The sequence below is a fragment of the Capricornis sumatraensis genome, chromosome 8 (genome assembly GCF_032405125.1).
Source record: "Capricornis sumatraensis isolate serow.1 chromosome 8, serow.2, whole genome shotgun sequence".
Classification (NCBI taxonomy): Eukaryota; Metazoa; Chordata; class Mammalia; order Artiodactyla; family Bovidae; genus Capricornis; species Capricornis sumatraensis.
The window spans coordinates 42,915,166-42,940,097 of NC_091076.1; the positions used below are offsets into that span (position 1 = coordinate 42,915,166).

The 24,932-nt window shown below is 44.2% G+C and overlaps 1 protein-coding gene across 1 annotated transcript in view; it reads right to left on the minus strand.

The window, feature by feature from the left end:
* The window catches only part of RAB38 (RAB38, member RAS oncogene family), a 63,445-nt gene extending 44,703 nt beyond the window's left edge, over positions 1-18,742 (minus strand). Inside the window, exon 1 of the mRNA XM_068978890.1 lies at positions 18,541-18,742. Within this exon, the coding sequence (XP_068834991.1) occupies positions 18,541-18,742 (202 nt within the window). The remainder of the gene's footprint in view (positions 1-18,540) is intronic.
* Positions 18,743-24,932: the final 6,190 nt, after the last annotated feature.

The following is a 24,932-nucleotide window of genomic DNA, read 5'->3' on the forward strand; positions in this document are numbered from 1 at the left end:
ACCTACTAATACACTTACTCTGTATTCTACTCTTGTTTTCAGTAAATAATCAATAGATGTTCATTGATGGAGAAAATTAACATTATTACAACAGGGTTACGTGCATATCTTTGCAATGAATTTCAGACTGGAATGTTGTGCTTTCACAGTAATTCTCATCTTAAGAAATAATCCCTTGGAATAAATTTATTCCAAATATAAATTTTGGGGGTCATGGCAAAATCAGTAGGATTAACAGTATACCACACCAAGGTACGCCCTTTATTTCTAGAGAGAAGTGGCATGAAAAGCAGGTAGATAAAACCAAAAGTAAATATGAACTTTGAGCAAGGATCTGGAGAAAAAAAAAAAAACTAGCCAGTTGCTGCGAAGATTAAATGGCCACTGAATTTCCTGTGGTATAAGCAGGTTTTGAAGGCTCAGGGAACCCCCCTGACAAGGATCAGTCAGGCTATTGCTGGAGAGCACGGTTCTCATCATTTTTCAAGAGCCCATCTGACCCTCTGGCAGCGGTTCTGGAACTTTTTCATCATTTCTCCTCACTTCTTTGCTCCACCAAATCAGTGACAGAACAGTGTCAATCAATCACCATTTTTCCAAGTCACTTAGGCTTCTATTCTAGAATTAACCTTGGGTAATTATCCCCTACAAAATTGCCAGCCTCTTTCCCTGCCCAGAGCCAAGTTTCTGCAGCCCCATGACAAACACTGTGCACCTAGTAGGTGGTCAGTAAGATCTCCTTGCTGAGTGAATAAATAACCTCCCTTCCAGCGATTACTTTCAGGCTTACCAAGTCTTTGAGAATCATCCTCTGTCATGTCACTGGCAATTATCACTTTCTTTCCACTCCCACTGAAATCACTTTACTTATGTCCTACCACTTTACTTCTTTCATTCATCTAAAAATTCTCAACGCCAATGAACTTCCAGGCACTAGAAACATGCAATGAAAAAAATCAGCAACTAACGGGGGGAAGAAACAAACAAACCATTAAAATTGTTGCCTTCCTGGCAGGTGGGTTCTTTACCACTGAGCCACCAGGGAAGTCCTCATGAAGTTTACATTCTAGTAAAAAGGGATCCACAGTGAACAAACAGTAAGATACATATAATATTACATTATCTGGTGAAAAGTGCTATGGAGAAAAGCAGGGACTTCCCGGTGGTTCAGTGGTTAAGAATCCACCTTGCAATGCAGAGGACATATGTGGGTTCCATCCCTGGTCAGGGAACTAAGATCCCACAGGTCACCTAAGCCCATGCGCCACAACTACTGAGCCTGCACTCTGCAACTAAGACCCAATGCAGCCAAATATATATTATTAAATAAATAAAGCAGCAGAGGAGAAATGAGTATGCTAGTGAAAGTTGCTCTGTCGTGTCTAACTCTTTGCAACCCGTGGACTATAGAGTCCATGGAATTCTCCAGGCCAGAATACTGGAGTGGGTAGCCTTTCCCTTCTCCAGGGGATCTTCCCAACCCAGGGAGCTAACCCAGGTCTCCTGCATTGCAGTCGGATTCTTTACCAGCTGAGCAACAAGAGGCCAGGGTAAAGAAAAGCAAGATGGATAAGGAAGGCTCAGTGAGAAGATACCATTTGAGTAAAGACCAAAAAGAAATAACGGAGCAAGCCATTAGGATGTTTAGGAGAAAAGGGCTTCAGACAGGAGGAGTGGCAAGTACAAAGATGCTGAGGCTCAGAAGTGTCTGCCATGCATGTGGAGAACATGGGGAGACTGTTGGCTGGAGAGAGCTGAGCAAGGAGAAGAAGAATGTGCAATGATCCTGGATCATAGGACCCAGACTGTTGACAGTTTCAGCCCATTATCCTGAGGCTACCCGCTATTCTGGATGAAAGAGGGAAGTACTGAAAGACTGCACAGATGAGAAACAAGCACCGATAGAAGTAAATGGGTCCCTATGGATGCTTCATTGAGGGATGACAGGCAGGAGTCAAGGTTGGAAGTGGGGAAACAACAGTCCAGGCGAGAGACAATGATGCTGACCAAAGGGTGGTGAGGGTGGTCTAGGCTGGCTGCTTTCCAGATATATTTGGAGACAGAGAAGATAGGTGAACTATAACTTTTGACAACCAGACATGACTACCAAGCTTTTGACCTGAATTACTGAAAGTGTGGAGCTGCCATTAGCTGAAATGGAGCAGGTTTCGGGAGGCACAGATTTCATGGAAGTTGATTGGGACTTTGAGATGTCTGTTATGCAGATGTGGTGAGTAGGCAGCTGGATATGTGAGTCTGAAATTCCAGGGCTGAGGTGGTCAGGACTGGAGATTTACTTGTATTTTAATTCCTGTACACCTCTGCCAGATTTACCATCCTAAGCCCTGTTGTCACTTTATAATTTGCTTAATTAAATCTACTGCTGCCCAAAGCAAGTGCCAAAATGGGAGATTGGGCTGCTCACATGTTATGTGACCCACACAAGATTTAAAGCAACTTGAACAATTTCCCAACAGTTGCAAATTGGAAGATAAATACAAATATTGGAATGTTTTGAAAATTCAGAATATGCAGAAATCTGGGGTCAATATTTTATGAATTACTCTGTCAAGTTCATTTGAGCTGATCAGTACCAAGCCCTCAGTGTTTTTCATCTGTTTATTTTTTATCATTATTGAGACTTAAATTTTTGAAAACTGTTTTAGGTTCACAGCAAAACTGAGTGAAAGGTATAGAGATTTCCCATACTTTCTGCCCCGATATATGTATAGCTTCCCTTGTGAGCAATATCACCCACCAGAGTGATGCACTAACAGTTATAATTGGTGAAGCTAAACTGACATATTATAATCCCCTCAAACCCCATGGTGCACCTTAAGGTGAATTTTTAGTGTTGTGTATTCTATGGCACTGGACAAACATTTAAGGACATGTATTCATCATTACAGTATCATCCAGGGTTCTTTCATTGCCCTGAATATCCTCTTGCTCCATTATTTCACCCCTCTCCCCACCCCAACTCTGGCAGCCACTGTTCTTTTCACTGTCTCCACAGCGTTGCCTTTCTCAGAATGTGATGGAGTTGGAATCACATACTGTACGGCCTCTTCAAGTTGGGTTCTTTCACCTTAGTAATATACGTTCCAGTTCCCTCCATGTCCTCTCATGGCTTCATAGCTCCCTTCTTTTTAGTGCTGAATCATATTCCATTATCTGGATGTATCAGTTTAACCATCCCCCCATGTGTGTGTTCAGTCTCATCTGACTCTTCTGTGACCCTGTGGACTGCAGCCTACCAGGCTCCTCTGTCCCTGGGATTTATCAGGCAAGAATACTGCAGTGACTTGCCATTTCCTTCTCCAGGGGATCATCCTGACTTAGGGATCAAACCCGAGTCTCCTGCATTGGCAGGCAGATTCTTTGCAGCTCAGCCCCCTGGGGGAGCCGCAACCATTCACCTACTGAAGGACATCTCTGTGGCTCCCGACTTTCTGCAGTTAGGAATACAGCTGCTATAAACATCTGTGTGTAGCTTTCGTGTGGACATAATTTTTCAACTCCTTTGGGTAAATACCAAGGGGCACAAATGCTGGATTATATGGTTCGCATATACTTAGTTTTGTAAGTAACTGCCAAACTGTCTTCCATAGCCAAGCACTCAAACTTACAGTCAAAAAAAAAAAAAAAAAGTGGCTAAGATACTATTCCTTTCTCATTGTTAGATAACACTGTCTTAAATGTAAATGTATGTATCTATATCCATTTTATTCAAATACTTATAACAAACTATTTGGAATTCAATGACATTTATATAATTTTATGTTAAAGTAAATCATTGCTATTGATCCACATTTTTTTAATAACGTAGGATCCCATGGTTGGTTCTTTGCCTCAAAATACTCTTCAACACATTCAGCCTCATTTCTATACAACTATCCAGCGGTACATGAAATTTTGCAGAGAAACAAAATGGGAGCCAGGATTCAGGGGAAGTTTCACGCCCAATTCCTAGGGAAACAGGGAGCAGAAGCGTGAGCGGTCCAGAAGTGAGAACAGATTTTTTCAGAGAAGACTTTGGGAAAGATGAACAAGTGATTGCCAGGTAGAGAAAATAGTTCATTTATTTTCCCCCTTGGGCTCCTGTGGTATTTTTAAGGTTGCACAGCGTGATCTACAAGTCAAAGGCTAATCCTCAGACTGTGGATTGCTGGGTGCAATCCAGCAATCTACGCCTTGATGGGCTCACTAAATTCTGCCTCTTGCTTTCATTCACCATTCCACGGCCTTCCCATCCTCACCGGAACATACACCATCTCTGACTCTCTGCCGAACTAAATCCTACCTATTCTTCAAGGTGGTACCAAATCCTACCTCCTTGGAGCTTTTTCTGACCACCTAGCCCCAGGCTCAGTTCGTTTCTGCCGGATATCAGACAGCGCTGACAATGCGCCGCTGGCTTGCCCGTCCAATCAGGCCCTGCCCCATACCACTTTCTACGTGCCGCAAACTCTGCAGACCGTGTGCCCAGTTACACTGTGGTCTCCTCAAGCCCGCTGTGGAATTCCTCGAATACTGATCCCTATTGATGCTTTAGAATTGTGATGCTGAAGAAGACTCCTGAGAGTCCCTTGGCCAGCAAGGAGATCAAACCAGTCAATCTTAAAGGAAATCAACCCTGAATATTCATTGGAAGGACTGAGGCTGAAGTGGAAACTCCAATACTTTGGCCACCTGATGGGAAGAGCCAACTCACTGGAAAAGATCCTGAGGCTGGGAAAGATTGAGGGCAGGAGGAGAAGGGGATGACAGAGGATGTGGTGGTTGGATGACATCACTGGCTCAATGGACATGAGTTTGAGCAAGCTCTGGGAGATAGTGAAGGACATGCAAGCCTGGCATGCTGCAGTCCATGGGGTTGCAAAGAGCTGGACATAGTGACTTAACGACAACAGTCTCTCTCTCGCCCATGTACTTTGAGAAGCTCTTAGTCTGTGCTCACAATGGACTTGTGAAACAGAATGGAGCTGGTAACATAAGTACTCTTCACACAATAAAGTAACAATGAATAATGATTTCTTATTGAGAGAGGGAGCCCCATCAGGGAGAGGAGTGGACAGAATAAAGCAACATCTCTAATCCAACTCATTGACCTTCCATGACTACTCAACTCCTGCTCACTCTTAAAATCCACTCTGGAAAAAAATTTGTCCCCAGTTCAGAACCGCCTCGCCACAGTTTCTTTAAAGATACTTTTATAAATAATTCACAGGGTCCAGGGATCCTGGACTCTAAGGGTTTCACTTTTAAATAATTCACAGATTCCTTCATAGATACAATTCCCAAAATGTGTGCCAAGATGCTCTGGGGTGCCTCAATGAAGTCACAGGATTGCAACTGGATAATTTTAAATTTCAAGGCAAGCAGTGGTGCTCAAGATCAATCAGACACCTTAGGAGCTACTAGCTAGAGGCAGTTCACAATTTTAACATTAGATTGTGCGACGTTCCCTTTGATGTGCTCATATCTTTTTGAAGCTGGCATTTTTGAAGTTTGTGTGATAAAAAGCAAGATCATGTGAAAATCAATAAGAAACAGGAAATGAGGGTGATGATGACCACTTGGACTCAGTTTTGAGATGCTATTCTATGGCCCAAAGCAATACATGCCCCTATAGTAAACAGTCATAGCTATTAGAAATGAAATAAAAATCATTTTCACTTAAATTCCCCATTTTCCCAAAGGACTATTAAATTATTAGGCTATAATACTTATGAAATTTTTTGGTGCTAATTACTTAACAAACTATAGTCAATATCTTAAAATAAGCTTTAATGAAAAATAATTTCAAAAATAATGTATGTGTATATGTATAACTGAGTCACTTTGCTCTGCACCTGAAACATTGTAAGTCAACTGTACTTCAATAAAATACATCTTACAAAAAATAATAAAAAATTAAAAATTGATGAATATATATTTTAAATTTTTAATTAAAAAATAACAGAGCTTTTAATTACTTCTGTTGGCCTAAAGACACCATGAAAAAATTATTTGTACTTTGATACTAAAGGTTCTGTGAACTGAGGAGTTTGAGAAACTCTATTGTAGCTTTTCGAGTCTAGTCTAGAGGATTCTTTTATTAAGTTTAAAATGCACAGACACACACACACCCCGTCTTCAACCACCATCAAGACTTTAATTTTTATTCCAATACCATCAAGCATCTTAGCTACTCTTATCTTTAATTTTCAAACTAGAGTCTATATCCCTTATGTACTGTGGTTTTCCTGTCTAAATATAGTATATTTAGATATTTCTTATTAAGTCAAACCAACCACATGATCTAAGCAATGATGTATGCAAAGAATTCAGCTCATTCAATTCTTAGCTCTATCCAAGGCATAAGGGTTAAAAATAATAATAAATATTCCTTTAAAATAAATACTATGCATTTTCAAAATGCAACTTAATCCTTGATATGTGAAAACTATCGCACTGTCATATTACCCCACAGGCAATAGTAGATGGAGCAGATAGAAAATAGCTACTACTTTGTAACCAGGCAAATCTCAGTTCATATCCCAGCGCTACCTCTTACGTTCTATGCACCTTTTTAAGAGTTTTGTGTGTTTATCTGTTTTTTAGCCCTTGTAAGCGTAGACCTCTATGATGAGGTTAGTAACAGAAACTATAAGATCAGTTCCTTGTGCGCAGTAAATAAAATGATGCATAAAAAATGTACAGTACCATGCCTGACACCCAATAAATGGTGGTATTAATAACACGTTATATTACAGGGGGAAACAGGCCTGTCAAAAAGTAATTTAAATCATTTGCTATCAAACTTCACCCTACAAATTAGGTTGAAATGTGTTTGAATCCCTCACACAATAGATAATTTCCTGATCTCCAATAGGCTGAGGTGGTATACAAGAAGCTAAGTTGTCCATTGTCCTTCCCGAGAGAGCACATTTACACAAGGCTGATGAGGAAGAAAGATTAAATAATGAATCAGGACAACACAGACTAGAAAACATAATGGTTCAGAGCAAAAAGTAATAATTGCGATTTCTCCCGGACATTTGAAATGATTGACTCCTCTCTTCCTGAACTCGCTTGCCTTTGCATCCAAAATCTCTTTTGCTTCACTCTCCTCCACGGTACTCTCTCTTTCTCCACATCTTGGCTAACTCCACAGTCATTTCATTAAGTCATGAGACAAATAATTGCAGCAAGCTCTGCTAAAAACTGGAAAGGATATCTGGAGAGGTACAACAGAAGTCTAATAAGTTGCTAAAAGGAGACAGGCCAGGAGGGAGTGGAGCTGTGTTGATTCGAGGGAGGAAGGAGTTACCACTGGAGGAGAGAATTAGGGAAGTCTTTGCATAGGCGGTCCCTTTCAGGCGGGTCTTAAACATCAGATAGGGTTTGGGTATGTGGAGATAAAGGGAAGGGCACGTGAATTAGTAAGAAGCACAGGAGCAGAGGTGCGGAGGAGAGAAATGCGAAGTGTGAATAAGGAAGAGGAAGTCCAAGGGGCCACGCATTGAGCCTGTAATGGAGCACGGGGGAAATTCAATCAGGCATGTCTTTTGAATCCAAACTGTGGGTGCCTTTGGTTCACCTCAATGCCATACCAACATTCTCTCTTCTTTATTGCTTTATTGTGAACTCTCAAAGCTGAGCACCTACTAAATTCATTTATTCGTGTGTCCCAGGACTAAGACAATGCCAAAACACCTGGTGTTTAAAAAGAACTTTTTAATTCCTCACATCTCATCCCTAATAAACCAGAGAAGCCAGCATTCTTGTTCCAGTTCTACCTCTGACTAGCTCTCTGAGCCTGAGAAATCAATAGGAACCCCCTTTTGGAGCACAGCTTCCTCAACTTTAAAATGCAGGATTTGTTCTGATGACCTACAGGTTTCAACTCTGTGAAAATCACCTTTACTACTTCATCTAATCTATTCAAAAATCATAAAAGGAAAATACAGCTTTGTCATTTGACCTCCAAATGAATGACATTTCACTTTGAATTAGGAAGATTTCGTTAAATGAAGAAGCACATTCTTAAGAATGCTCTTTAAGGTCACTCCCTAGTTTTTATGGTGAAAAATAAAATGGAATGCCACCTTAAGAAAAATGATTGCTGTATTTATCAATTCTAAAAGGCATGCATTTTTCTGTTAGTGCTGAGAAAATTACAAAGTCTTTGAAGCATGATAACCTTTTGTTTGTAAACAAAAAGTTTCTTTTGTTTATTGAAGAAATTTTTAGAGCAATGATGAAATAGTTGACTGAAGCTTTTTATTGAATAAAACTCACTAAACACAGACTAGAACCAAGTTCTAGGGTTATAATTGGGAAGAAAAAGCATCTCAATGCAGTGGTAGAGGACTTCTAATCTGGGGGAAGCATGGGATATTATGGGAGCAGATAAATAGTATCTTCCTCGGTCACCTGGACTCAAAAGAGACTTCCTGAAGGAAGTGAGATGGGTGATGACAAAAGGCCTATAGGAGCTATTTAAGAAAAGAAAGGGGAAAGTGCAGTTAGCCAGGGACAACTGTACAAGCCACAGCATAAAGGGAATGGTAGTTGACCTGAAGCCACAGTTAAGATATGCAGAATGGTCAAGAATCACAGGTACAGGAGATGGGACTAGGATGGGTAGCAATGACCAGATCAAGAAAGGCCTTGAACTTCATGCTAAAATGCTTAGCCTCTCATTCTGAAAGTGATGAGGACCCACTGAAGGCTGCCACACTGGAGAACACCTAACTGGAGACAGACACTGCGTTGCGAAGCTTCACCTCTGCGGATTGCAAGCCGATGGGCGGGAAAGCTTGAGCAAGGGATGAACTTTAGGGCCATGCTGCAGCAGTTCAGATGAGCTGTGAGGAAGACATGGGTACTGAAAGGAGGGATAAGAGAGAGCTATTTTCTACGATAGAAAAGATAGGACAGGATTAACACCTGAGAATAGAAAACTAACGGGAGTGGGGAATGGTGAAGTTTAAACCCTGACATATTTTCAGAGAGTAATTTAAGACCATATAACCTCTCAAGCAAGCTCTCAAACAACTGCAAAAAGTTAGTGGAACTCAATAATTTGGAATCCCAGGCTAGAGTCTCAGACTTGACCTTGTCAAGTTGATAGAGACTACTCTAATACACCCACCTAGAAGCTGAGGCTCTTCCCTTCACAGAATAAACCTATTTCCACCCAAGGAGCAGCAGGGCCACCATATCCATCCAGGAAGATCCATTCCAGAAGCAAAGAGAATACAATGTTAAAAAGATTCTCATTGGGTTGAAAGCTTTGCAGGGTTTTCCAAAGTTAATTTTCAGAAGAGGGAACAATCAAGTCTAAACATTCCACAAGACAGCTCTCCTCAAAATGTTTCAGTTGAGCAATGACTGTAGTATCAACCCCACTGGCCATTTAACACCAAACCCACTTTTACTGAGCAACTACAGCGTACCAGGCACCACGTTCTACTTACCCTTGGCCCAGTCTCCTCACTTATAAATCCGGAAATAAAATGACCTATTTGCCAGAATCATGGTGCTGCTTAAACTGCAAAGATTTAGTCTGATAAATTGATAAATGTACACAATGACCCCTCTTAACCGCTGGCAGAGCAAACGCACCCTTTTGTAATTTGTCAGCTGCTGCCTCTCTCCACCTCCTCCTATCCACAGTCCTCTCCTCCACACCATGGCGATGGCAGGGGCCACGATTTGACTTTCTTCAGCACCTGACATTTCTCCTTCAGAGGTTTATCAAAACCCTTAGTAATCATCTCCATGATTATATTTAAATAACTTTATGTCCCCTGTGGAATATCAGATTCCATACCAATGCCTACTTCATCCCCTCCTAAAAACCCTGTGCTTATCAAATGAATGAACAAATTTTCCCAGGCAGGATCTTACACTTCTCAAATTCTCATATTGTAAAATGACTTTTTAAGTTAAACACATTTTAAAAAAAATCTTAAGTATCATGTTGACCCTCAATGAGAGGGTCAAAACACAGGGTTTTAACTGTGTTCTGACAAGTCCACAATGAGACAGATCCCAGATTTCCTTTGGACCAGGTCAGGCCTCAAGGACTCCGCTTACTTCGGACCATCTAGGACCCCATGAACTTCTCCCTCAACAGCTCTAAAATTTAGAATCTGTCCTCTTTCTAGCTATCATTTCTCCAATCATCTCATCCCAAGGACTTTCATTCCTTTTGTCATAATATTTACAATCTGTTGGCAATGAAGAACCACCAAAGCGATAGTCTGGGACGATAAACGTGACCTTAGTCCACATAAGAACTGGAGGAGGAGGAGACTAGAACTAGCCAGGGAGTTATGATAGCGGGACAGGGGATAACAGTGCTGTGCCTGGTTTAGGGCAGGCGCTGGAGAGGCGCAATCACCATCTGACCTGGAGACAGAGAGCACATGAAGATCAAAAGAGGAGGAGAAAAGATGGCAGAGGTTTCAGGTCTTAGTAACTGGGTAAAAAGCAGTATAGCTCACTACACTATGAAGATCAATATGTGGAGAGCTATACCTGGTTAAGATTTACAAAGACATCATTTACTACTTTCATTAAGAGCGGTCACGTCTATATTCTTTGTTGTTGTGTCGTATTTTTGTTTTCTTTGGTACGTTCCACATTTGCTACATCGAGCATATTTTACTTTATTGCTGGAGGAAACGAGCAATCTTGCTTTTTCATTAAACTTGGCTATGACATATTGATCTTGCAATATGTCTGAGATGTCATAAAGGCAATGTCCAGTAGGAAGATGGAATTGTAAGTCTGAACCTCATGAGAAGGCAAGGTTATAAGCACAGTTTGGGAGTCACCAGTACAGAGTTTAAAGCCACAGGAATGCATGAGCTCCTCAGGAGAAGGAGACAGAATTAAAAAGGGCCAGAGGATGAACTTTTGTCTCAAGGTGTGTGGCCTTTAAGTCCCTCCCAGGGAGTCACTGGTGCTAGGAAAGAGCTCAGGAAATCACCCTAGCCAGAGGCTTTGTTTAGTCTGATCAGGCTTAATCTCAGAGCATGGAAGGATGTGGTGTGGACAGGACTCCTTCTGTATCACCAGAGAATTTTGGAGTCACGTTCACCAACACAATTTGCTCACCATTACAGCGTATTTGCTCTCACGCTATCATGCCCACTAAGCCATGAACTTGTTAAGGTCTTGCTCAAGTCTTCATTCTTGTTTCCCCAACCAGTACAGTGCCTAACAGATAGGGGTGTGTGTGTGTGTGTGTGTGTCTGTGTGTGTTAGTCGCTCAGTCGTGTCTGACTCTGTGTGACCCCATGGCCTGCAGCCCGCCAGGCTCCTCTGTCCATGGAATTCTCCAGGCAAGAATGCTGGAGCGGGTTGCCATGCCCTTCTCCAGGGGATCTTCCTGACCCCAGGGATGGAACCCGGGTCTCCAGCAATTGCAGGCAGATTCTTCACTGTCTGAGCCACCAGGGAAGCAGCAGGCATCTAGAAGACGCGTTTGCTGAAGAAACCAAACACACACACAGGAGCTGCTCCCCACATTCCCTCCTCTCAAGCATTTTAGCGCCCTTGGTCAGGCTCCTCTGTGCCCACCTGTCAGAACCAGTCCTCTAAAGCCTAGATTATCCCACAGGCCTAATGCCCATGTGTCTGTGATGCCCAGAGAGTCTAACGACCTCCTTGTAAGAAGCCCTGAGGTGCGTCCCCCACCCAGCCCTTACCTTGTGTCGAAAGTTCACTGTTCCCTTCAGCATACATATTATTTACTTGTAAGCACCTGGCACGTTAACCCACATGGTATTCAGAAACTCTATAATTAGCCAGGCTAGAAACTAGACAATAACTGCCCACTTGAACGTGGCCCAGACTTGCCATGCATTTTTATTTTTTTTGCCTGGCACGGCGGTTGCCAAATTTAGCACTCTCTACATTTTCAGATCCATTGCATTAATATTTCAGATGCTTCTAAAACGTCCCAGAGAATTTGTCTTTTAGAAATAGATATAAAAGGGCTTCCCTGGTGGCTCAGTGGTAAAGAATCCACTTGCCAATGTAGGAGACACGGGTTCAATCCCTGATCCGGGAAGATCCCACGTGCTGCAGGACCACTAGGCCCGGGGGCCACAGCCATCGAGCCTGTGCTCCAGGGCCCAGAAACCACAAGCACTGAAGCCCTGAGCTCTGCAGCCTGGCTGCACAACGAGAGAGGCCCACAGCGGTCCATGCCCTGCATGCAGAGCACAGCCTCTGCTCATCATAACTAGCGAAAGGCCGCACAGCAGCAAAGACCCAGCAGGCCGATAAATAATTTTAAACAAAGAAATAGATATTGAAGAGAAAGTGAAGTCACCCAGTCATTCCTGACTCTTTGCAACCCCGTGGACTCTAGCCTACCGGGCTCCTCCATCCATGGGATTTTCCAGGCAAGAATACTAGAGTAGGTTGCCATTTCCTTCTCCAGCAGATCGTCCTGACGCAGGCACTGAACCCAGGTCTCCCGCATTGTAGGCAGACGCTTTACCATCTGAGCCACCAGGGAAGTCTCAGTTGAAGTCTCTATTGAAGAGAGGTCAAGTCCAAAACCTCAGCTGAATTTTACGATGTGGAAGCACTTCACAGACACCAAAACAACGGAGCACTGTTTCCCAGATGACTCTCGGGGCCACTGGTGCTCTGGGCTCCTGCCTCTAGACACGGGTAACTCTAGACCCGGGCTGCCTCCCGCTGCCCCTCTGCCTGTTGGAGAGTTCATGTCCTCCAGGGCTTCGTCACACAGCTTAGGTGGGGAAAGTCAGTACAGATGTGCCCTGCGGGGAAATATTTTTCCTACGTGTTGGATTTTAACTATTTAGGGGAATGTACTACTTAGGAGAGTCTTGCAGTGAAACTTTCATGTGGGAGAGAAGGATTCTCTACATCACCTGCCAACTTTATTTTCTACTGTATTTGTTAAATCTGGGATTGAGTTTTCTGATGACCCACAGATCTGGTCATTTTTCTCAAATATATGCATCAAAGATGGAGTTAAACAGACCTCCTCTTCTTGCTCTCCTCTGCCACATGAGAGCTGTTGTGATCTTGGGTCTCTGATTCTTGATCTAATATAAAATAGGTTTGATACCACCTGCTCTGTCTATACCCTCAGCAACTCTGAGACGATCAAGCAGGAAAATGTATGTGAAAGAAGTTTGTGATAACAGTTAAAAAAAGAAGAGTAATAGCTAACATTCAGAATGAGTCAGGCACAGCTTTATGTGAATTAACCCATCTCATTCTTTTAATTCTAAGATGCAGGGTCTGCCATTGTCCCCAGGTTTTAGACAGGAAACAAAGGCACAGAAATTAAGGAATTTGCACAAGTCACAAAGCTAGTAAGTAAAGTTGGAATAAGCTGTTACATACTAACTGGGCATGTTAATACTGGAGTGGGTTGCCATGCCCTCCTCCAAGAAAACTTCCCAACCCAGGGATCAAACCCAGGGATCGAACCCAGGGATTGAACCCAGGTCTCTCGCATTGCAGGTGGATTCCTTACCATCTGAGCCACCAAGAAAGCCCATGAGTACTGGAGTGGGTAGCCTATCCCTGCTCCGGGGGATCTTCCTGACTCAGGAATTGAACCAGGGTCTCCTGCATTGCAGGCGGATTCTTTACCAGCTGAGCTACCAGAGAAGCAACTGGGCACAGTGAGACCGTATTAGAGCTAAAGCGACTGCAAGAGAGAACACCGTGCAGGAGATATCACAGGAAAACAATCGTCATTTTAAAGATGGGGATTTAGATCCAGCAAGGCTTGATGATTTGCTCCATGTCAAGCATTACCGTTTTCGAATAGCCATAGTCTATATTTATTAGACTACATCTGAAGTATTCTATTTCTGAACTGTGGAAGGTAGAGCAAAACTATTAGGAACCTAGGTGCTAGATCCAATGACCAAGTTTTAAGTTCCAGCACTACCACTTAACCAGCTATTTTACTGGGAAATTAAAAATTACGTATGCACAGACAATTGCAAGAATAAATGTCTAAAGATGTTAGCTATTATTACTATTACTGTCCCAATTCCAGTACCTGGTTCCCAAAGCACAGCAAGATTTGTAGACAAAATTGGGTTGTTCTCTTTGAAAGTGCTAATGGAGTCATCAAAGTAATCAATAGAATACTTCAGATGTATTCTAATATATTAATTATGGATTATGAATTATGGATATTCTAAAGCTGTAACACGACGTTGGGCAAATCGTGACACTTTGCTGGATCTCAGCTGCCCATCTTTCAAATGGCAATCGTTTTCTTTCCCTGTGATGTCACATGTTCATACGATGGTACCTCCTGCAGTCTCCGTCTGCTCTAATGTGGTCCCTCTGTGCCGTTAGTACTGAGCAGCTTATTCCAACTTTGCTTACTAGCTTTGTGACTTGTGCGAGTTACTTAATGGAATAGTCAAAGCATCAGGATTCGGAGAGGAGTAGTAAAAGAGTGTCTCAAGTGTGAACTTTTTCTTTTTTTGGATTATTCTATAAAATGAAAAAACCCTATAACTAAGAATCAAATTTTCAGAAATAAGATTTTCTTTCCTTTTATTTTTTGAAACTAGTGTTTTTGTAACTGGGTGGAAACTCTTGAGTGTTTTTTTTTTAATTTGTATTTATTTATGTATTTATGACTGTGCTCTGTCTTGGTTTCGGCTCAGGCTTCTCGCTGGCTTTAGTGAGCGGGGACTCCTCTCTAGTTGCGGTGTGAGGGCTTCTCACTGTGGTCTTCTCTTGTTGCAGAGCCTGGGCTCCAGGGCATGTGGGCTTCAGTATCTGGAGCACGAGGGCTCCAAAGCACAGGCTCAATAGTCGAGCACTCAGGCTTGAGCCCCACAGCATGTGGGATCTTCTCAGATCAGGGATCAAATCCATGTCTCGGGAGGATTGCAGGCTGATTCTTTACCATTGACCCATCAGGGAGGCCCAGAAATATATTTCTGTTCCTTTTCTTTCCACTCTCTGCACTGTGGTACCATCCAAAAACATATTAGCAATAAGGGAAAGAAGGCAAAGATAATCTATCTACTAAATAAGCAGTGCCCTTAAAGAGGAATTGTGTATAACCCCAGTGGGTCAGCTGTACACCAGGCCCTCACAGGGCTATGGTTATAAACAGCATGGCTTGATTCCAAATCAAACAGACCTGAGTCAAATTCAGCTCTTCCACTTACTAGTTGGGTGGCCTTTGGCAAAATTACTTAATTTCTCTGACTCTATCAAGAGTTTCCAAATCCAAAGCTAACTCAGATGCTCCTCTATGGTGGAATCACTGGGATTCAGAGTCTTCTATGGGGTTTGTGGGATTCATCTCAGTGATTTCAAGGTCTACGTCACAAGTTCCTAAAAGGTACTTTCTGCAGTCTTTTTCAGAAGCAGACTGGCCAGTCTAAGTGACAACAAGACAAAGATCACGGGAATTAGTTGAACAAATAGGACCCAACTTGGCCCTGAACCAAATGGATATTAAAACTCTAACTGAGCAAAAGATTCCCTTGATAGCAGATGGATGTGATATCCTCTCAGGACAGGGCAAGTTTCCTCTACTTCATCAACACCCCTAGCAAGCTCAAAATGAGTGTCACTACCCGTGCCTATAAGACACACACCAGAAGTGAGCAGCAAGGAGACAGGAAGCATTCCCCAAGGTTGGACCGACAGGCAGATCTAAAGACGCTCTAAGATACACTTAGCTGAGGGGGTCTGACTGGGCTGCTGAGGCTGGGTTCCATATGCACTTACTCTTCACAGAATTAGCTATGGAGCTTGAAATATGTCCATTGTACACTCCAATCATCCTTCCCCACAATGGCCCAGCTCCCCCCCAACCAGCTTTGCCTGCTGCCCAACTTCTAAGCTGGCTTCCTGGGTAGCTCAGTTGGTTAAAGAGTCTGCCTGCAGTGTGGGGGCTCCAGTTTGATCCTTGGGTCAGGAAGATCCCATACAGAAGGAAATGGCTACCTACTCCAGTATTCTTGCCTGGGAAATCCCCTGGACAGATAAGCCTGATGGGCTACAGTCCATGGCGTTGCAAAGAGTCAGACACAACTGAGTGACCACACCACCACCACCACCAAGAACTTCAAACCCAGCCCACAGGGCTCTTTGGGCTGGAGGCTGAAATGACAGGTTAGCACTGAACATCAAAGCTCTGGGAAAAATGAACTTCCCTACAGAGATGGTGCGTGCACACCACCATATCTATAGAGCTGACTTTTCCAAGGCTCCTTGGATTTCTTATATTCACAGACTTCTGTGACTATAGCCTCCACGGCAACTTCAGAACTGAAGGAGGTATTTCTAAGCTTGGGAATGAAATTGCTCAAGACAGCATGTTGTAATATGGATAAAGCTGGAAAATGGTACTGGGTGTTTTAGAACAGGTTATATTCGTTCATCAGGAATTATCATTTAATAAGATCTAATTAGCACACTTATATCATGTCCTTCTTGCCTAGCATTTACACATACTCAAAAAAACAAATAGCAAACAAAGCTAGTATAGCAACAATTCCTGCAGTTCTCCTAGGGAGTAAGTACTAATGAGTTCAGTTAGCATTTGTCAGTTTTCCTCTCGTTTTCTCCTTTGTTGGGAGAAAGCATTCTATTTACAGATAAGGAACAGAGACTAGGAAGTTAGGAAACTTACTTAAAATTGCCCAAGAAATATGGGGTGAAACAGGGATTCTGATGGAAGCATTTCGAGTGGGATTTAGGCTCTTCATCTCTAAACCCTAGTATACTTAGGACACTGAGACTCACAGACATTATGTAACATGTCTGAGGTCACATCCTCATTTGATTTTCACATAAAAAACTAAATTACAGCTACACCCGGATCCTAGAGATGTTGATGCAACATCAGAGGTGTTAGACACTAAAAACAGCAGCAGCAAAGTGCCCAGACTCACAGAGGATTTTCTTGATATAGAGCCCAATCAGATAGTGGCCAACGACATCTTCTGGTCTCTGTTAATCCTTGTGCTACTAGAGCAGTTAACGATGACACTAAAGGCATGAATCTGTTCAGATGCCGAGTTTTATCATAAGACCCGGCAGCTCCCGATTAAAGAGGCACTGGACTCCCCAGAATGAGAAATGCCCTTTGGAAAGCTTCCCACATATGTTCTCACTTCAAGCCATGAAGAAGTTTCCAGTCAAATGCACCTGCTAAAATGAACCTATTTTCTGAAAGAGAAGTGGCCAGTTTGGGTCCAACATTTGTAAAGATTCCTAGTGCCACAGACTGTGAAATAGACCCAGGTGAAGTGGATTGATTGTTTGAAGGGGTTCACAAGGAATCCCAGGGGACCTGAAAATTTCTTAACAGAAGGGTCCCCAAGTTGTCATTGTCTGACTGACTTCCAACTTAACGGGGAAGCGGCTGAGCTGAAGGGGTTTGTGGGGAGCAGGATGGTGAGCTCAGGGATCGGAAGGGAGGGGCTGGACACGCCGAGAATCTCGGTCCAGGGACTCTTTGCACCTCCACCTTAGACTGAAGCCCCAACTCCTGGTACAAACCCTGGGAATAAAATTCTGATTTCAAACATTGTAAGAGGCTCCTCATTTTCCAGACCTCTCAGTGAAAACTTTAGGAACAAATCAAGAAATCTGTGGCGAATGTCATAGAAAGGGGTTGCCCTGGTGGCTCACACGGTAAGAAATCCGCCTGCAACGCAAGAGACCTGGCTTCCATCACTGTGTTGGGAAGATCCCCTGGAGAAGGGAATGATTACCCGCCCCTGTATTCTTGCCTGGAGAATTCCATGTACAGAAGAGCCCGGTGGGCTAGAGTCCATGGGGTCGCAAAGAATAGACCCTTAGACAAAAGTGAGCCTAACAGGAATATATATACTCGATCTCCTTTTCATAGACGAGAGAGACAGAAGGGCAAACAGAAACAGTGAGAGATTTACCCCCAAAGCAGACACAGAAAGGTCCTTGGCTTTCTCCAAGCAGAGAACCTCCAGCTTTCTTGACTGAATGGTAGAAAAGGGGGTGTCGAAAGTTGAAATAAAGGGAGCAGTTAGGAACAGGAACTGGGCAACGCCTCTAGTCCGGAACTCTCCGGGTTCCCGCTGTGACCAGGTCTAGGGGCTTCCCCTCGGGGGTCCCGGCACCCGGCTGGAAAGGGCGGGCGGGACGCTCCGGGCGGCGTCACCCGGAGGACTGCCGGTGCCTGGAAAGTGAGCTGGGATCAAGAACCGAGTGCAATGCCGGAGGGTCTCCCTCTGGGTCCCGGGGAGGCCCGCGCTGAGCCCAGAGATCCCAGGGGAGGCTGTGGGAGGGAGAGAAAGCAGCCGCCGCAAAGCGCCAGGGGACGCACGAGAAGTTGCCGCGCGCTAGGGAGAAACTTTTTTTGTTTCCTTTGAAACCAAGTTTGCAGTCCACCCCGGAAAGTCTCTCGCGGCGCAGCGCCCGGGAGGCAGACCCGGTCTCCGCGGGGCCTCGAGCCGCTGCCCTGGCACGGGAGATGGTCTGCGAGGTGCCCCCGCCCCAGTTCCCGGCCCCGGGGCTCACCCGCGATGTCCCAGAGCTGCAGGCGCACCACGGTCTCCGGGTCCCAGTGGAGCACCTTGAGCGCGAAGTCCACGCCGATGGTGGCCCGGTAGTGCGAGGAGAAGTTCTGGTGCACGTAGCGCTTGATGATGCTGGTCTTGCCCACTCCCAGGTCGCCTATCACCAGTAACTTGTACAGGTGCTCCTTGTGCGGGACCTGCATGGTGGCGGCCCGCCCGCCGCGCGGTGCCAGCTGCGGACCCGGGAAGCGCCGCCGGGGGCCGGGCAGGACAGACTCGTGGAGCGCGAGTGCGGGCGCGAGGCGGCGGCGGGGCGGGACGGGGGCGAGGACGGAACTCCTCCCCGGCCGCTGCAGAAACGCCCAGACCCGAGCCCCGCGGGCTGACACCCCTGCTCACCCCGCCCGCGCGGCTCGGCGGGGGGGGACCCGAGCGATTCCTGGGCCCCAGGGACTGGGGAGGCTCACGCGCAGATGCCCTTTTGCAGAGGCTATTCGTTACAGCCTCTGACAGTTTCCGAAGTGCTTTTCTCGTCTGTAATCTTGGTCACAAAGCTGGAGGTGTGGGTTTCAGTTTTCAGGTTTGGCAAGTGAGAGTGTCTAAAAAGTTAAGTGAACTGCGGGGAGACAGACGGTAGGTAACCGGTCTGGCTGAACACGGGGCTCTTGAGGTCGTGGGCTGCGCCTCCGCCTCGCGGGGTAGACAGAATTTGGAGGCGAGGCAACGCGTATAACAGTTTCAGGAGGCCCACCATCTGGGTTTGGGTCCGGCACGCCTGGTTTTCGACGTGAGTGACCTCACACTAGTCATCTGAACTGCCCCAGCCTCTTCTTCCGTGATCTGGTAATGGTAATCCTTTGACGCATCAGCTTGATAGTGTGAACGCTGAGCGCCTTCACACCTATTCAACTATTGGTCTGAAATGAAGTGAAAGTCGCTTAGTCGTGTCCGACTCTATGCGAGCCCATGGACGGTACAGTCCATAAAATTCTCCAGGCCAGAATACTGGAGTGGGTACCCTTTCCCTTCTCCAGGGGATCTTCCCAACCAAGGGATCGAACCCAGGTCTCCTGTGTTGCAGGCGGATTCTTTACCAGCTGAGCCACAGGGGAAGCCCAATTAATGGTTTAACCAGGAGGATAGTTGGGCTGTAAGTGCTGAGGGCATCCATGGCTTAGTTTCCTCCTCTCCTCTACTAAAAGGTCTGAGCAGCGTTGAAAGACAATTTAGACAACTGGTCAGATTATGTTACATGATAATAAGAGCAAGCATCGATCCAGCACTTGGTATGTGCCAGGTTTTATACGCATGTCATCTAATCATCCCAGCAGTCCTAAAAATAGATAACGATTATTCTTCCCATTTTGAAGAAATGAGGAAAATAAGACCTAGACATTTTGGGTGTGCACACGCAGCCCTATAGGCTAGCTCACATATCCTGAAATATTCAGGTCAAGAATCAGTGTCTTGTGATACCTTCCAAGAATAATATCGGCTACAGTGATTACTCTCTTTTTTCATATCTCATGGCACTTTAAGCTAACTAAATAATAAGGAACATATTATAGTATCCTAGCCTCTAATATATATTTCTAATCCAGTAAAGAGCCTAGACATTTTAAGTAACGTATGTAGGGGCAAACAGCTTGTAATGAAAAAGCCAAATTCAAACTTAAGTCTTCCAGTACTAATTTGAGAAAACACAAATTGGCAGTATGAGTTCCTATGGACATTTAAAAAAAAGAATGAAAATATATTGTGAACAGATCTATGTGAATAAATTTAAAAATTTAAGCAACATGGGCAAACTCCTTGAAAAACACAATTAACAAAATTGACCCCCCTAAAACATGGAAAAGCTAAATCATTCACTCTATGTGGATTAGAGATTGGGTCTGCATTTAAAAATGAATTTAAAACATTGGTGGAGGCAAGGAGGGGGTGGCTGTCTGAGACATCACGTGAGCCAGCCGTCAACACTCTGCCTGATCCAACATCACAGGCCCCAGCGTGTTCTCCCAGCCGGGTCCGGCTGAATCATCCTCACCTCATCTCCTTTTCTCACCCGGGCCTGTTGGAACATCAGACATTTAGATTTACTGTGTGTAGCAGGCTGACCAAGATTCAGGACCTGGAGTTTATACAGTTGAGGGGAAGAGGGCTCTTTACACCAGAGAATGCAAAATTGAGGACTGGGTCCTGAGGTTTCGACTTTGCTTCGCTGCCTCTGCAAGGACAGTGGTCGGTCACAGTGAGCGAGCTCCCCACTGGGCAGGAAGTCCTGCAGCTAATTTCCAGAGTCACTCAGTTAGGTCTCATGACAGTTCTTCACAGCGGGAAGAAATGACTCTCAATTTACAATTTTTAAATCTTTTAGACTAAAGTGGCTTGAAAGGCTTCCCTGATAGGTCAGTAGGTAAAGAATCCACCTGCAATGCAGGAGACCTGGGTTCAATTCCTGGGTCGGGAAGATCCCCTGGAGAAGGGAAAGGCTACCAACACCAGTATTCTGGCCTGGAGAATTCCCTGGACCGTATAGTCCATGGGGGTCGCAAAGAGTTGGACACAACTGAGCGACTTTCACTTTTCACTTTCAAAGTGGCTTGACGAGAACCACGGTCTAGCAGTTCCCAGGCTGGAATTCTGAAAGACCCTGTGTAAAATGACAAGGTTCGGTTGCGAGATCTCTGCAGAGCACTGCTGACTCTAAAATAGTTTTCTGGGTCTTCTGGATGTATTCCGGCAAGTGACAGCCCAGCCTTCTAACCACCCCCCGCCATGGCACCATTACCCGAGAGGTGGAAAAAGGCTGTGCAAAGGCCTTTTCAAACTAAACCTTATGCCGTGGTTCTCTTCTAGTTTCCTGGCTGTGACTCTGTAAGCTGCTCAGCTGCTGTATATTTCTCCCCCAAGATAAGCACTCTCCAAGCACATTTTTTTGGAGGGCAAATGCGTCTGTGCTCCCTTGCTTTGCTTTGAACTTATTTCCTTTGCTCAGAAGTAGTTTGCAAATAGGGACCCAGGTAAGTGGGGATAGAATATAAACTCGAGTCAGGCTAGAGCTTCTTTAGATTGCAACGGTCTTAGCAAGCAGGCAGACCATCCTTGTCTCCCATCCTCCCACTACCCCCAGATCACAAGGCTTCCTGAGAGCCCATGTGCCTGACTGTCCACAAGGGTGCCCAGCTTTATCCTGGCAAGCCGTTCTCCCTCCAGAAAGGAGCGTGTGCTAACATGCTGTGAGTCGCCTCCTCCCAGCAGCTGCCCGGCACCATGAAACCTGCTTTCTGCAGTAAATCTCAGAGCATCTTTGGGGATGTTTTGACAATCTGACTACCCTCAGATTGCTAAACCACCGCACACCCTCTCCTGAAAAACAGTAAAACGGGTGACTCAAGTCTGTAAAAGGTGTAGGAAACCACAAAGGGCGCAGAATTCAAGGATGAATGGTGCCGTACACGGCACAGAGTCAGATTTCTCTAAGACTCTGCTCCCTTGCTGTCCAGTGTGGGAACAAATTATTGTACATATTAAGTGGAAAAACTAATTTAAATGATGGCTTTGCAAACACAAACTTGAAACCCTCACGATTCCCTCCCAGGCCTGCTATATTAGGGGAGCCCCTATGAAGTTACTTTATTTGCGTTGAACAATAAGAGAGCCACAGGAGTTATTCATTAGCTTATGTGGTTTTTAATTGCTGCTCTGAAGAAATATGCAAATGTCTGTAAGGTAGGGTGCCAAATATTCTGTTGTAGGACAGGTAAAGTGATTTTTCTTAGATTAACACAATCTTCAAAGACGTGGACTTTATTCCAAAAGGGCTGTTGGAGGAGACCATAAATTTTTATCATCCAAACTGGGACTCTTGAGAGTGAAAGGGGTCACTATTAATAATTATACCAAACCACAGGAACAAGCCAGGGATGTCCTAAAGAAAGTTCTTTCCTGAAGCAGAGGATTAGAGTTCTCAAATGAGATATACAGCTGAGAGTGGCATTTGAAAAATATCTCCTAAATCACTATTTTAATAAATAGTTTTGCCAAGTTAATGCTGCAGTTCATTTCTTTAATCTACTAGGCTGGTCTAAAACCTGTGTTAACTTGCAACGGGAGTTATGTCCAGTATTGATTCAGGGGTGCAGCAGTTGTCTAGAAATATGCCACACTCTTTGGGCTTCCCAGGTGGCACTAGTGATAAAGAATCCACCTGCAAAGGAGACACAAGAGACATGGGTTTGATCTCTGGGTGGGGAAGATTCTGTGGAGGACGAAATGACAGCCCACTCCAGTATTTCTTCCTGGAAAGACCCATGGACAGAGGAATCTTGCAGGCTACGGTCCATGGGGTTATAAAGAGTCAGATACAACTATGCAGGCACGCACTAGACATTCAGACTGCAAAGAAAAGGGGCTGGCTGCATATTTTACAAAGTCCTAAGTATGCAGGGAAATATCTAATAAAAGAGGGAAAAAATGTATGCTTCAAAGGTAAAAGGATGCTCATACTCATACTCATTCAACAACTCAAGCAAAAAGGCAATGAGCCCCTCATTTATAACAAGTGGGGACCCAGGGACTGGGAGGGTCTGACTCAGAGGGTAACTCAAGAAAGTTGCTGACACAGCATCAGGGTCAAATCAAGATATATTTTCATGTAAAACACTGTGACAGAATTTTTGAGGGTCAGGTTGAGGAGTTGGGTCTCATGTGTCTACGAGAATATTTAGAACATAAGCCCCTGTCATCAAACTGTAAGCATCCTGGTTGGAGTGTCAGTTGGCATGCACACGCGGCCCTCTGCTTCCTTCTCAGAGCCCTTTGCTGGCTTCTCCCCTTCTCTGCTGCCCACCACTCCAGAGGGCAGTTCTCCACCCTCAGGACCTGGACTTTCCTTGCTTGAGGACACTCCCGTGATGAAGGAGCAAAACCGGCTAGAGATTAAACTCAGCCATCAGACTGTCTTCTTCCATTTTACAGCCAAGGTCTACCACTAACCAGGCAGAGTGCCTTAGTAAAGTCATCTAACTTCTGTAGGCTTGTCCCCCCATGTATAACATGAGGATAGGGACTTCCCTGGTGATTGAGTGGTTAATAATCTGCCTTCCAAAGCAGGGGACATGGGTTCAATCCCTGGTGAGGGAACTAAGATCCCACACACCCAAGGGGCAATTAAGCCCACGGGCCACAGAGAGAATAGTCCTTGGGCTACAACCAAAGACCTGCACAGTCAAAAATTAAATAAACATTTACTTAAGAAATAAATTAATTAAATACAACGAGGATAATAATTTCTACCTCCTAAAGGAAATAATACAGTAAAATGCTCAGCTCATTGTGTGACCCAGGAGATTTGCTGAAAATGCTGTTCAGCTATCAAGTGTCTGCAGATGATCTCTGTATTTGTGCTAAAAACCCCAACCCCACTCCTGCCTTCTGCACCCTTGTTCCAACTGCCTTGTGGGCATTTCTTCCAGGCTTTCTGGAAGACATCTCAAATGCAACATGTGCAGAGCTGAAGTCATTATCTACCCCAACAGACTTGTTCCTTTTCCTGTATTCCTGGTTTTAGTCACTGGTTCCACCCTCCCCAAAGCCTACCAAGCCTGGAAACAGCCACACTCGACTCCTCCCTCTTTATTGCCACACATCCCAGCAGCCGGAGTCCTCTGATTCTATCTCAGGTCCCTCAGTACATTTCCTCTAGTCCATAAAGGTGCTGTTGGAACATAGAGGTGAAGACCTAGTCAATGTTATTGTGGTCAAAGGATTTTTAAGCATTATGCAAAAGGAAGAAATCATAAGAGGAAAAATATTTTGCAAATGCAAAATAGGGAAGATTTTTGCCTGCCCTTTAAGGCAGGCAAAAAGGGAATATACTTTATAATTTATATATAAAGAGCTCTTGTAAATTGTTTTAATATATCCAAATAGATAAAGAACAGGAATACAAATAAACAAATGAAGACAACTGACCACACAAAAAGTCAATAATAATGTAAAAAATTATTTTTCACAGTAATAGAATAGAAAAACAATAACAAGAAACCATTTTTCACTTTTCAAACTGACATATATGTTTTAATACTAAAAATATCTAATACCAGTGAGGATGCAAAGAACGGACGTTAGCATGATCCCGGTGGGATTATAATTTAAGAAAAAGCTGTTAGAGACAAATTGGGTTATATGTATCAAAAACATTAAAAATGCATGGGCCTCTTTACCTAGAAATTCTATTTGTAGGAATTTATGAACATCTATCATTAGAGAGAGAAGTTTATAAAAATTTAACTCCATGGATGCATATTACAATGTTTTTATCATAGAAAACAATTGGCCATTTTCTAAATGTGCATCAGGTGAAATATTACAATGTTATAAATATGTGAT